This window comes from Egretta garzetta, unplaced genomic scaffold (assembly GCF_000687185.1).
Source record: "Egretta garzetta isolate BGI_Z169 unplaced genomic scaffold, ASM68718v1 scaffold154, whole genome shotgun sequence".
NCBI lineage: Eukaryota > Metazoa > Chordata > Aves > Pelecaniformes > Ardeidae > Egretta > Egretta garzetta.
This window is the reverse complement of record NW_009259600.1, coordinates 307,455-322,066: the sequence shown is the minus strand read 5'-3', so window position 1 is coordinate 322,066 and position 14,612 is coordinate 307,455. Positions and strand designations below refer to the sequence as shown.

Below are 14,612 nucleotides of genomic sequence, written 5' to 3'. Positions count from 1 at the left end.
TCCTGCTGCTTTTAAGTCATCTTTAAATTTTATTAAAGCCAGCAGAGTTGCTCACACGCAGGAGGTGAGATTTCTCTAAGTCTTTTATTTGCACTGAATTTTTTCCTGCATTCGTCCCTGCCAATTTGAGCTCGAGTCTATGTAGAGAATAAGGACAGCTTCTGCACCAAAAAGTTTGGATGCGGTTGACAAGATACTGCACCGAGCCAGGCCAGCGTGCTGTTACTCTGTGCCCATGGCTCAGTAGCTGCACCATTTGCGTTTTGACCCCAGGTCTGCAGACTACAGAAGTACTTACTTAGAGAGTTCTTTCTCTCAAGCCCCAGTTGTGACAGAATCGAAGAGAAATAAGAAAGTAGTGTGGTTGCAGAGAGTGGGTGGGATCGATTAATTCTCCTTTCCTCCTTCTGTGATACTCTTTGCGTTCAGCTTGGTTGCAGAAGTTAGGCCCTGATGAGGGGATAACGCGCTGTGATGCGCGCTGCTGCTCCGCTGGCGGCAGGTCCAGCCAGGGGCCGAGCCGCGTGCCCGCCCCCTCCCGCTCTAGCAGACACACGCAGGGCATCCTGGGCAACTTCTCCCTCGCAACTCCATAATTCAAAAGAGAGGTAGATGAGGAAAGGAAAGGGTACCAGGTACGAAGCCTGTCTGCTGGAGAAGACAGCAGGCCAAATGCGGTATGGGCGGTCGAGAGTGCTCTCAAGCGTGCATCAGAATGGGCTATTTCTTCTCTAGGAGTCCTGTTGGTCTTCCCTTCTGTTTCTTTGTCCTGCCTATAATTATTGGAGTGGAGTGCTGCAGTGGATGGCTATAAGCTCTTCAGAAGGGATAGGCAACGAAGGAGAGGCGGTGCGGTGGCTCTGTGTATTACAGAGTGTTTTGTTTGTACAGAGCTCAACAATCATGATGATGACGCTGAGTGCTTATGGGTTAGGATGAGGGGGAAGGCCAACAAGGCCAATATCCTGCTGGGTGTCTGTTATAGACAACCCGACCAGGTTGAGGAGGTCAATGAAGTATTCTACAAGCGGCTGGCAGAAGTCTCTCAATCACAAGCCCTTGCTCTCACGGGGAACTTCAACTTACTGGACGTCTGCTGGAAATACAACACAACAGAGAGGAAACAGTTAGGAGGTTCCTGGACCCCTTAGTGGCCATGAAATTATAGAGTTCTCGATTCCTGGTGAAGTAAGGAAGGGGGTCAGCAAAACCATCACCAGGGATTTCCAGAGGTTAGACTTTGGCCTGTTAGACTTTGTTCAGAACACTGGTTTAGAGAGTCCCTTGGGAGGCAGTACTGAAGGGCAAAGGGGTCCAGGAAGGTTGGGTGCTCTTCAAGAAGGAAGTTTTAAAGGTGTAGGAGCAGGCTGTCCCCATGTACCATAAGATGACTAGGCGGGGAAGACGACCAGCCTGGATGAACAGGGGTCTTTTACTGACACTCTGGAAGAAAAGGAGAGTTTACCATTTTTGGAAGAAGGGGCAGGCCACTCAAGAAGAGTACAGGGAGTACTAGAGATATAGAGAGAAAATTAGGCAGGCAAAAGCCCAGCTTGAGCTCAATTGGGCCACTATTGTAAGATATAATAAAAAATGTTTTTATAAATACATTAACAGTAAAAAGAGAGCCAGGGAGAACCTCCATCCTCTATTGGATGCAAGGGGGAACATTGCCACCAAGGATGAGGAAAAAGCTGAGATACTTAATGTCTTCTTTGTCTCAGTCTTTAATAGTCTGGCCAGTTATCCTCAGGGTATGCAGCCACCTGAGCTGGAAGACAGGGATAGAGAGTGAAATAAACCCCCCATAATCCAGGAGGAAGCAGTTTACGACGTGCTATGCCACCTGGATATCCACAAGTCTATGGGGCCGGATGGGATCCACCCAAGAGTGCTGAAGGAGCTGGTGGGGATTACCAAGCTACTCTCCATCATTTATCAGCAGTCCTGATTAACAGGGGAGTTCCCAGATGACTGGAGGTTGGAAAATATGATGCCCATCTACAAGAAGGGTTGGAAGGAGGATCCGGGGAACTCCAGACCAGTCAGCCTGACCTCGGTACTGGGGAAAGTTATGCAGTGGTTCATCCTGAGTGTGCCCACCAGGCATGTGCAGGACAATCAGGGGATCAGACCCAGCCAGCATGGGTTCATGAAAAGCAGGTCTTGCCTAAACAACCTGATCTCCTTCTATGACCAGGTTCATCCTGAGTGTGCCCACCAGGCATGTGCAGGACAATCAGGGGATCAGACCCAGCCAGCATGGGTTCATGAAAAGCAGGTCTTGCCTAAACAACCTGATCTCCTTCTATGACCAGGTGACCCACCTGGTGGATGAGGGAAAGGCTGTGGTTGTTATCTACTTGGACTTCAGCAAAGGCTTTTGCATGGTCTCCCACAGCTTTCTCCTAGAGAAGCTGGCGGCTCATGGCTTAGACAGGCATGCAATTCACTGGGTAAAAAACTGGCTGGATGGCCAAGCCCAGAGAGTTGTGGTCAACAGAGTTAAATCCAGTTGGTGACCAGTCACAAGTAGTGTTGCTTAAGGCTCAGTTTTGGGGCCAGTTCTGTTTAATACCATTATCAATGACCTCAGCAAGTTTGCAGATGACACCAAACTGAGTGGGAGTGTTGATCTGCTTGAGGGGAGGAGGGCTCTGCAGAGGGATCTGGACAGGCTGGATCGATGGGCCAAGGCCAACTGTGTGAGGTTCAACAAGGCCAAGTGCTGGGTCCTATGCTTGGGTCACAACAACCCCATGCAACGCTACAGGCTTGGGGATGAGTGGCTGGAGAGCTGGCTGGTGGAAAAAGACCTGGGGCTACTGGTTGACAGCCAGCTGAATATGAGCCAGCAGTGTGCCCAGGTGGCCAAGAGGGCCAATGGCATCCTGGCTTGTATCAGCCCTCTACAACTGCCTGACAGGAGGCTGTAACGAGGTGGGGGTCGGCCTCTTCTCCCTGGTAATGGGCAATAGAACGAGAGGAAATGGCCTCAAGTTGTGCCAGGGCAGGTTTAGTTTAGACATTAGGAAAAATTTTTTCACTGATAAGAGTTGTTAAGCACTGGAATGGGCTGCCCAGGGAAGTGGTCGAGTCCCCATCCCTGGAGGCATTTAAAAGCCAGATAGACAAGATGCTTGGGAGATGGTTTAGTGGTGGGATGTCAGGGTTAGGTTAACAGTTGGACCTGATGATCTTAAAGGTCTTTTCCAACCTAAACAGTTCTATAATTCTATAATCTACACTTCAGTTTTGAAAGGAAAGAAAATTTTCAATGCTTAAAATGAAAACCATTTAGAAACCTTGCCATATAGTAGGGAAATAATCAGCATCCAGCCACAGATGCTCACAGAACTTCTCGCCTTCATCATCACGAGTTACTCTGCATATTTGACAGAGTGTCCTGTCAGCTGTCAAGGCAATAACAGACCTATTTACAGAAACAGGATGTGATTTACCCCCACTATTTCCTATTAAAATGCCAATGTATAAGTGCTGACTGAAGTTTCTAATATTGAACTTTTAGGTGTCCTTTGTGATGCTATAAAGTGCTATTTGAAACACTGCAAAGGACACATTTACTGCATGTGCATATGATACATAACACATATCAGGTGCCGCAGACTGTAATTAAATTCAAGGCAATGGGATCTTGCCATGGAATTCCCAGAAAATTCTAGTTAATGTAGATATTTAGATTGGTTCTCTCTTCTATATTCATGAAGTGCCAGTGAAATCCAAGCTCCTGAGCCTTATCCAGATTGTTCAAGCTAGGAACGAATTTTCTATCGGACACTGCTGAATTGCACAGCACAGTTAATATAAAGCACTGTAATTTTTCCTGCAATCTGGGCTGTTACTCAAAATACTAAACCTAATCAGTGGTGAGGCAAGTAACTTGCTGTCTGGGAAAGCAGCAGCTGCCAGCCACGCCTGGGGCATCAGCTCAGAAACCAGAGGTGCTAGAGCACACAACTGATCAGCATGAAGACCTCAGCAAGAATAACTGAGAAAATGAAGGGTTAAAGAAACATCTGCATTTGAAGACTGCTTCTCTTAAGCTTTGGGATTTCATGAGGTGCCCCTAGGAGACCGGGAAAAGAAATTTTGATCTAATAAATACTGCTTTCCTGTGCAAGTGGAGAATTTCCCCTGACAAAGTCTTTTGGAATAGGGTTAGTTGCCTTTTAGACTGCTGAGTGATCATGATGGTCTCAAGTCCTACCATGGAGCCTTCTTCAGAAGTGAATTTCCTCTGCACCACAGTGGCAAGAGTCAGGGCTACAGGGATAACACCTTCTCAGAATTGTCAGCATCCATTATATTCTCCCAAGTTAAAATTACTTATCCTTTGCAAAGCTTTTGTCGAGTCGTAGAATTTAAGCCTTTTTTAAAAGGTCATGCTATAGCACAGCCTAAAAGTAACACATACTCCACCTTGATAACTTCACATTTATAAGGAAAAGAACCTGAGTGCAGTTCATCTACTGGAGGAGAGATTTGTAACACTTATCCCTGTGGTCAGCTAAGACCGTCCTGACAAAGTCAACTCTGCGGAGTGTCTCATTACACTACACCATGTTTCTAGAGACAAAATTTGTATTAGGCAGAGTATTTGTAATTCCATTTGAATGTGAAAATTTTTGTTCATGTTTGGAGACTTGCAAAAAATAGGAGAGAGGGGACCTGGACCAAATGTGGGCTGAGAATTAGGGCGATGACCCATGAAGATATACCTGTCTTTAATCAGCAGTCATAATAGACAAACTGTTATAATTCTTCTCTCCCATCCAATGATCCTAGCCCCTGGAATAAAATCCAGCTAAATAAAAGATTATTAGTTCCTAAGAACATGCCTTAGAGAGGCAGTAATAATCTTCACAGAAGATGAAGCAATAGGAATTCAGAAAAATCCTCTGGGAACCTACCATTATAGTTCTGAACTTCTAGGAATCATAACTTTACTTACAAATACAAGCAGCTGCAATCAGCCTGACTGCATCGTATGGCGGCTCACAATGAGGAAAAATTGGTTGAACAATATAGTTAGCAAACGTGATTGCTATCACTGCCTGGGTTGTTGGTTCAATAATTAGCAAGGAAGACCACAGTCTGATGAAAGCCACAAAGGCACCAAATGCTTCCAGGATATAGGCATAACTAGCTCCAGATTTAACGATCGAAGTTCCCAATTCAGCGTAACACAAAGCTCCAAACAGTGAAAACATTCCACCAAGTGCCCAGATGACTAGGGAGAGTCCATAGGAAGCACTGTACATTAAAACACCTCTGGGTGATACAAATATCCCAGAGCCAATCATGTTCCCTACGATTAAAGAAACTCCATTTAGTAACGTGATTTCTTTTTTCATCTGCATTTTCCCACTTGTGTCTGCCATATTGTCCATTTCAGCTTTTCTGTTCTTAGTTTTGGAGGTTTTGTTGCAGCATATTCGCCAGGGAGCTGGCATCCTCAAATATCATTCCCTGAAAACAAGAGGAGAGAACACCTTTTGTAATGTACATGGCACCAGAGACACAGATAAGATAATTAGCATGCAAGGCATAAAGGGCACAAAGAACAACTATATTGCTTTGTTTTATCTTCCAGTCCAGGAACCACATACTAGTGGAATTTTGTAACTTTTCACTGTTCCATACCTTTTTAATGGATCAATGTGCGGCCACTCTCTTTGGTTATAGATTCTGAATCTTTCCTGAACTCTGAGTTTATAATTTTTCATTTATCTTAAATTGTAATTCTGCATTATGTTATCAAAGTTATCTTAGGAAAGAAAGAGACACTCTGCCCATGGAAACATGTTCTACTACAGCTGGAGCATCCCACACAGGTATGCCTGTCCCTAAATTTTGCTCTCATCCTAGGAAGAACTTTACCTCATTACTATTTGTTTCCTCAAATCACATCCATCTGAAAACTATCTATCTGCTGAGGAACATGAGAGAATAGAGAGAAAACGATACTCAAGAACGCCAGCCTCAGGAGTTTAATGTTAATGTGAGGATAAACAAAAGAGCTTTAGCTCATCAGCTAGAGATGACATTGCTGCTGCAGCAAATAATGCAGCTTCTTTAGCTATTAACCTCACTTGGCTTCTGGGTAGAAGCCACTAGCATGCATGGGGATTGAGTTTTGAACACCCTGTTCTTGGAACACTTTTGTATAAGGCAGTCCACAAAACATGACTGTAAAAGCTTCCCACTCTGGTGCTCGCAGGGCAGGATCCAAGTATGCTGGCAGCTGAGAAAAATTATGTAACTGCATAGCTGCATTGATAAATCAGCCTTGTGCACACATCACACCCCTCTGTGGCTGAGGTCCTCAGAGATGGGGAAGGGAAACGCAGTAGCTAGGACTGCAGTGACTGTCTCAATTCTTTGGTCCTGCTGACTTGTAACAACGCTTACTTAGAACAATGACTTCTTTCTGGTGTCTGTCTCAAAAGAAATGTATTTCTTCTTCCCTCCCCCCACCGCACGCATTCTAAAACACTTCCAAAGAAAACTTCCTCAAAATCCTATGAGTTAAAGCCAAGTTCTCAGGGTAGAGCAAATCTCCTCCACGTGACACTGGCCGAAAACATTTGATCACAAATTTATCTTGTTAAAACGTGGGTCATTGGCCAGTTTAAAACAATCTGCCCTCCCCAAATGTCCCCAAAGGTTTGCTTTCCTTCATAAAATATGCTTGGTTTAGGAGCCCTGAATAATTTATATGTGTTCTTATCCATCTTTTTTTGGTGCAACTCAGTTTCCTAGTTGATCAAATAACTAATGAGGCCTGATGAAGATTAAAGATTAAAAGATATCAAACTTTCTTTAAAGATTAAATGTTTTTCTCATCCCAATGGCACTTCCCTTGAATGTAGGAGCACTGTGGGAACACTGGAGTAAAGTTAAATATTAATTTTTTGCTATAGGTGTTCAAGCATGACTGCTGAGTCTCCCATCTTTTGCTGACCTTCTCTTCACACATGGGAGACTCATCTTGTTTCTCACTTTGTGCTCCTAAGAATGGCAATGCTCCTTGAGTCTAGTAGAACTTTTACAATCTGTAGCTTTCATGAGAGCACAAAGGTAAAGTTTAAATTTTTTTCTTAAGTAATGCTTCTTTCATAAATAAGTGACTGTGGATGAAACCATTTTGAAAGAAAAACAATTAGAAGAAACAGTTCAAACTTCTGTACTTTGAGAGATGTCACATTAGCAAAACTGTTAACCAGACCCTGAATTAAGTCCACAAATAGGCACAGCCTGACAATCAAAGGATAAGAGATTCAATTTCCGTCACCAAGATGTGTAACTTCACTGTAGCAAAGTTATTATCATTTTAGATCAGCTGAAAATCTGCAAGAAAGTAGCAATTTGGGAACAAAATCTTTTACACGGCTTCTGCCTGTCCTGTCCCACCCCGCCCAAGCCAGAAGCAACGTTCGCCCTGACTTTGACTGCGCACTGATTTCATTCGGCGGGGTCACAGTGTTGACGTTGTTCTTGACGTCTTTATTCAGGGCTATGTCTTCCTTAGATCAACACGGTTTGGCTGAGGCAGGACTCATGGTAGCACTTGGCAAAGTCTTCATGCTATCAAGAAAATGAGTGGGATCTAGGAAATAGTCTCCTGCACAGATCTTCCTGTACAACAGCAAAAGGAGAAGAATTTTTTGTCAAAGGTATAACGAATTTACTGCTGTTACAACCCAGACAGTGATGAAAGCCATTTGATGATATGCCCAATGTCCGGTGTTGTGGTGTAACCCTATAGCTTCTGCTATTTTGTTCCTACTGAGCCTGGCCCATAGTCCTGCCCTACTGTCATCACTGTCACTTCATCCTCATGCTACCATGTCCCCTTTTGTGGACCATCTCTGCTGCTCCTGCCTCAAACTGGTGTGCCAAAAAGCTTAAGCTAAGAAGCCGAGCTGTTGGAGGATGACTCTGTTCTCTGTCACTTGGGCATCTGTTTTTCCTCTCAGAGAAAAAGCAGAATGCCTTGAGAGCACAGACAGGCATCATGGCCCTAAATCCTTTGCCATCTCCTGTTTACCTCCCAGCTGCATGCACAAAGAACAAAGGAAAGGAACTTGTAGACCACCAACACCTGAGAACTTAAGGAAAACAATACCACCGTATACAGGTAATTCCCAAGAGCTTATTTTTCAGTCAAGCCACTGCCAGGAGTTATGCAGAAAAGCAGAGGAAGAAGGGACAGCTCAATAGCAATTGAAAACCAAAGTGGAAATCCAAGACAGTTCTTACACAAATTACTGCAGGACTGGTTTGGCATGGCAGGCTTTTCTCAGACACTTCCCACCCTTCAGGGATCTACAGCCTCATGAGTGATTGCCTCCTTCTTAAGGAGGTTATTAACCTCTGCCAAATGATTAAGCAGGGCTTGGTCAGGAGTTATGGAAGTGTGCCGTCTTAAGAACTGCTCCAGAGATTTCCAGAGGCCCCAAGCTGCCTCTGTGTGTTAGAACATTTTGAAATGGTCAGCTTTCAATTCTAGAGATACTAGTAAATAAATTGGAGGATCTGTCTTGGAGACCAAGTATTGTTCCCTTCAGCAGATTCCACTGGAAACTGAGGGCATTTAGAAAGTCATCTCCGGTCAAAGATGCTGGGATATGCTGGACATCAGATTTGCTCCCTAATATTATTTCAGATAATTTCATGGCCTTTTCTTTAGATGACTGTTGTCTGCTGCCACATCATTTCTCAATAATGAAAGTCTGCTATGCCATCGATGAACATAGAAAGTCAAACCAGGCAATGTAACTGGTAACACCCCAATATTTTCTAGTTTCAGTTAGAAAATGCATGACATTAAGGATGACATTTAAAACAAAAATGTAGCATATTTTAATTTTATTTGTATTAGAAACCAATCGATGTGTAGAAAGCAATTTAAAAGTTATGAGCAATCTCTTATTTTCTCCAAGTACGCTTGGTAATTTTTTCCTGCATGTAGCAGATTGATGAAAAATAATAAAAAAAAAAATCCTAACCAACCACATTCTTTTATATTAATAGCTATTGGCACATGAAATCAGATGAGCCAGCGGTTTTCAAGATGACCAAAAATATGTAGACCAAACTTCCAAACACTGTTGCTAAGCATGACCATCAACAGATCTTAAAGGCAGTAGTCCTGGCAGATTATACTGTTGAACATTTTCCAGTGTGGGAGGAGATCGAGCAAACAGAACAAGATTATGCGTTATGAAGGAATAGCATAGAATGAAACACTCTTAGTAAAAATAATAAAAATCCATACAACAACAAACAAATCCACTGTAATCTCTTCTGAAGAAAACATATGCCACTCAGCTGGAAAGGAGCAGATTTTGGTTTGGTTCTTAAATTTTATGTTTATAAAAATACTCAGTGGATTAATGCTTCACCTGTACCAATCACACTACTGAGGTCAGAGGCTGCTTCTCCCATAAGAGAGACTTGCTCCACCCCCAGTACTCCATTCCCACCCCAAAGCAAACCACAGAGGAAATTTGAGAGAGAAGCTACTGTAGTCCAAAACTGAGAAAGGCATTAAAAAAATGACAGCAGGAGCTTACAAGAAGGTAAGCGATACACTTGCTTCCTTTAGGAGAAAAGCTACTGTAACTGAGTAGTGATTCTCTAGCTGCTGCTCTAAATAAGCACACATCTCTTTCACCAGGATGGAGAAGTTAACACTAACATGAATTGCCTCTTCTCCCACTCTTGGTTTAGCCTTGCCTTTAGCTGCTATTTTTATTACAGTCGCATGAATCAAAGTAGCATAAATCATTGCGAGCTTTCAAGAAAGAAGATCTCAGACTCTCCTGGAATGTGGTTTCTCCAAACAATCTCAACAGAGGTCATTAGCAGGCAGAAGCAGGCAGCTTAAATATCAGCTGCTCTCTATTCCTTAGAAAGTTGGGACAGACAGAAGACAAAAGGAAGGTTGGGAAAAAAGATTTAAAAAATCCTTCATCCCTGTGTGACTGAAACCAAGAACAATATTTTCCCAGATGTTCATGTGAAACAAATGCAGTCTAATTCCTTTTTGTTAATTTAGAAAGCCACAGTGCGACTTTTTACTAACACTGTACACAAAGAAGATGTTAATTCTTAGAATCATCGAATCATAGAATATTTTGGGTTGGAAGGGACCCCTAGAGGTCATCTAGTCCAACCCCTTGCAGTGAGCAGGGACACTGCTAACTAGATCAGGTTGCTCAGAGCCCCATCCAACCTGGCCTTGAATGTTTCCAGGGATGGGGCCTCCACCACCTCTCTGGGCAACCCGTTCCAGTGTTTCACCACCCTCATTGTAGAGAATTTCTTCCTTATATCCAGTCTAAACCTACCCTGCTTCAGTTTAAAACCATTACCCCTTGTCCTGTCACAGCTGGCCCTACTAAAAAGATTTTCATTCTGGCATTTCAACTGCACCACTCAGCTTGGTGTCATCTGTGATTCTAGTGGCTTTTCTAGTAATTTATGACATGATGTATGATACACAAGACAGGCTGATCTGAGGTTAGAATCCTATTTTAATGAAATAAGCGTTAAAAAAATATCTAAGATAAAAAATAAGCAAAGAAAGAAATTACTTACCCAATGTATTCAGCTTTGTCTTCTGAAACAATATGTTGCCCTGCCTGTGAAATACTTTAGGAAAGCTAGTATGGTATAGAGCACAGTATTTACCGAAACAAGTAAATGTCCAGAAAATAAAGTCTTCTGGGCTGATAAAGGAAGGAGTTAATTTGGCTTTTGCTTAAGTTTCATTAATCATTTTGTGGATATTGTATTAAGATGCTGACTTCTGAATGCAACCAAGATGCAGGTGTGCAGGCAGAAACTCAGCAGTCCATGGTCTACTGCTCACTGCATCCTTTGTATAACCCCCCTCCATGGTTGGACTAATCACCAGCCGAGTTAATCAGTAAACAAAGATAGATGAAGGTAAAACTTTAAGACAATCAGATACGTTGGTCTTGAACCAAGATGTAGACAGAATAATTAAAGTCGGCCCAGACAAATAGAGGAGGGGTTAAGTTCTTATGCTTTTGCCTTGCATTCACGGTGGCTGCCAAGAGAAGACTTTTGATGCATGAGCCAATGGACTTCGTGATCCAGAAATAGAACTGAGACAGAACAATACAAGTATGCTAACCTGTGGAAAACAATGGACTTTCAACTGGTCAGACAAATGAGGAATTGTGAATGCCATGGAAACTCTCTATGCAATTATTATAGGAAGATATAGAAGTATTATGCTTGTGATTTTCATTTGCCACTCACTGAGGTGATGGCCCAACTCTGAGTTGTGAATAAATGCAAACCTAGAGTAACCCAGAAACTCGTGAAATTCTTTAACAGGGCAGAGCAAAAAGTTAATGAATGCAAGAGCACTAACCTGGGATTTTTGTTTGCCATGAATAGCAAGCGAAAAATTTGTACTCACTTGTCAAAGGGCATCTCTGCAGGTCAAGAGTCTTAAGTCATTGGACTGAGCTGAGACACCAGAGAACAGCACTTCATCCGAATGGGCTACTAATCCACGCAGGAAAGTGAAATAACTGAATTCAGACACAGATATCCCTCCAGTCAGCCTCAGTAATCCAACTGGAAAACAAGCAGGAGAGTTGCATCATATTGCACGTTCCATTCAGTAACCCACAGTGACCCAAAGGAATAATAAAACCAATCCAAATCTTTCTGTCGTAGGTCAGTGCTCCTCCTACTTCTTCCTTTTAAGGTCACATCTTGTAAAAACATGTTTTCTGTGATAGGCTGAGACAGGTCTACAGTTAATGTAGGACAGTTATTTATCCCTGAGAACCCTCTAAGTCTGCCTGAAAAGATTGCACAATTCCAGCTGCCTGCAAGCCTGTGGTTACATACATTATATTATTTCAAGAGACCTTTTGGCAACGGAATTGTTTTGCAGGGATGTTGTTCTCTGCTGGAAGAGCAGAGAGGCTAAGCGCTGCGTTCTTTAATCAGGACCTCTATCATCTTAAAATCTTTCGTCTGCCAGGGCAGTGTTAACAAACTGTACCCTAAAACCCAGAGTGCGTATTTCCAAGAATGCGTAATTCCTTTCACTCTGAAATTCAAACTTGAATTTGTTGTGTTTCTGATTTGGGGCGCCAAACTGGTTTTTGATTGCGTGCTACGCTGAGGGACTCTGTCATCAGCCATTGGCCCCCTCCTAGAGCTGGAGAGCACCTTTGTATTGTTCAGATATCCCCCTCCTAAGCCAGCTGCAGCCCTTTGTTTTAATTCCACAGGGGCTGCTTCTTGGAATACAAACCAAAACATTTTCTTCATTAACGCGTCCCATATTGCTATTGGTCTGACCCTGATGGTTACGCCCCACTCGACATTTCCCACAAATTTACAGTAACAGCACATAAATCAGCATTGCGCAAGCATAAAGCATGCAGTGTGCACGAATAACATTTCTGTCTTGAACATTTCTTCTGTGAACACAAAATCTAGTTCCTTTGCAAAGGAAGATTACACTTATTTGCATTTTACGTAAATGGGATGGATAATGTGAAGAATTGAACGTGACTTCCTTTTTAACATATGTTTCTCCTCATTCATTTTTACAGTCTTGCACAATTTGACCAGCACTTCTGCAGTTAGGATTCTCCTGTGCCAACTTACTGCTCATAGCAATCCTTCTGTGTGCTATAGTAACACATATACACATTTGCTTATAGAACAGCAAAGTGAAGTACACTTGCCTGAATAAGCCTGTGACATTTTCTGGTTTCTTTCCTACAATTCCATTACAGCTCAGGAGGGCTTTTCATACTCCACACTGAAAACAAGAGTACTTCAACTACTTCTAGAGCCCTCTTCATTCATACCAATGCCCAGAGGCAGAAAACTGCTCATCTGCACCTTACCTCTGCCAAGTCCTCTGCTTCCTCCTGTGCCTTACCTCTGCCCCCTGCATCTTAGTGCTCTGCAACCACAGGCTCCTGCAGTCCTCATTTACCACAGATGCACTTACAATTAATCCTGACTGAAAAGATACTGCCAAACACCCTCTGCCATTGACAGCCAGAGCCTGAATGACAAATTACGGCCACCATTTGTCTTGTCTTGGTAAAATCAGAGCTTTACTTACTTTCCCATGAAGTTGATGCAGGGCAGAGCACAGTGCACAGGCCGTGTCAAGGAACTTCTACTGATCACATTAACTCAAGGTGTGAGAGTGGAACATGAGGATCAGCAAGGCATTGCACAGACAGCAATGAACTCCATAGCTGGTCAGTGTGGCAACAAGACGTGCAGGACTGAGCTCCCATTGGGCTTGCTCGTCATTATGTGCACATACCAGTTTAGGTTGGCACTAGTGCAGAGTATTTCTAAAGCTTTCTTTTTGAAGATTAGCAGCACGTCACCAAGACCAGATGGCTTCCATGAGCTCTGAAGGAGGACAAGTATAGTGAAGAGGATGAATAAAAACCTAATGACACAAGATACTCAGTGTAGTCAAAACTAAAGGTGATTACAGATACTTGAAGCAGTTACACTACTAAGGGACTAGGCACCAAAAAGGCACATGAAATCTCATAGTAACACCTGCAATACAATATGTATAGACCTATGTTTCTATTTTTCCCCATGTACATGTAGAAAGACATTTTTATGTGTACATTTTAAAAGGCTGTCAATGAGCTATTACAACTTGGAGAAAAGCTCTTATTGTGACAGTGCTCTGAAACATCAGCAGCATTCCTTCTTGGAGTGAAAAAGCAGAAAAATCTGTTGGAAATTGCTAATGAAGAGGGCACGAGTGCAGAAAATACAGTTGTGCATCTGGGGGTGGAGGCAGGGAAAAAAAAAATCCATCAGTTTTTCAAATGGTGGTCTTCCCCCGTACTTGCAACCCTTTTTCTCAGAGAGCGTCCTGCCACATCCACAGACCTGGCATGACTGTGGCAGACACCCCAGACTTGGGCTTCCAGCCAGAGCAAAGAAGAGCATGAACTGCATGACTGTGCCTGACAGTCCTGGGCAACCCTGGACTTGCTGCCACAGTCAAAATCAGTGCTGAGTGTTCCAGTTGCACAGAAACCTTTTTTGTAGCACTGGACTTAACCAATGTAAGCATAAGACTTTGTCATATTGGCTCATCTGTCTAACTGTTGCCTCCACACCCCCTTCACACACCCTGTGTCGCTGTGGTGGGTTGACCATGGCTAGATGCCAGGTGCCCACCAAAGCCACTCTACCACTCCCCTCCTCAGCTGGACAGGGAAGAGAAAATAGAATAGAAATCTCCTGGGTCTGGATAAGGACAGGGAGAGATCACTCACCTGTTACTGTCACAGGCAAACCAGATTTGACTCGGGGAAAGTAAATTTCATTACTTACCAATCAAAGCAGAATAAGATAATGAGAAATAAAACCTAAATCTTAAAACACCTTCCCCCCACACCTCCCTTCTTCCTGGGCTTAACTTCCCCCCCCATTTCCCTACCTCCTCCCCCCCAGCAGCGGCTCAGGGGGACGGGGAATGGGGGTTGGGGTCCGTCCATCCCACGCTGTCCCTGCCACTCCTTCCTCCCCCTGGA

General features: G+C 43.3%; 1 protein-coding gene and 1 pseudogene across 1 annotated transcript in view; both read right to left on the bottom strand.

Moving 5' to 3' along the window:
* LOC104125805 (Y+L amino acid transporter 2) overlaps nucleotides 1–11,692 on the bottom strand; it is an 18,901-nt gene extending 7,209 nt beyond the window's left edge. Inside the window, exons 1-5 of the mRNA XM_035893899.1 lie at nucleotides 11,480–11,692; nucleotides 11,086–11,188; nucleotides 10,627–10,680; nucleotides 4,973–5,490; nucleotides 4,188–4,284 (exon numbers count right to left, since the gene is read on the bottom strand). Of these exons, the coding sequence (XP_035749792.1) occupies nucleotides 4,188–4,284; nucleotides 4,973–5,474 (599 nt within the window). The 5' untranslated portion in view covers nucleotides 5,475–5,490; nucleotides 10,627–10,680; nucleotides 11,086–11,188; nucleotides 11,480–11,692. The remainder of the gene's footprint in view (nucleotides 1–4,187; nucleotides 4,285–4,972; nucleotides 5,491–10,626; nucleotides 10,681–11,085; nucleotides 11,189–11,479) is intronic.
* The window catches only part of LOC104125803, a 28,185-nt pseudogene continuing 19,049 nt past the window's right edge, over nucleotides 5,477–14,612 (bottom strand).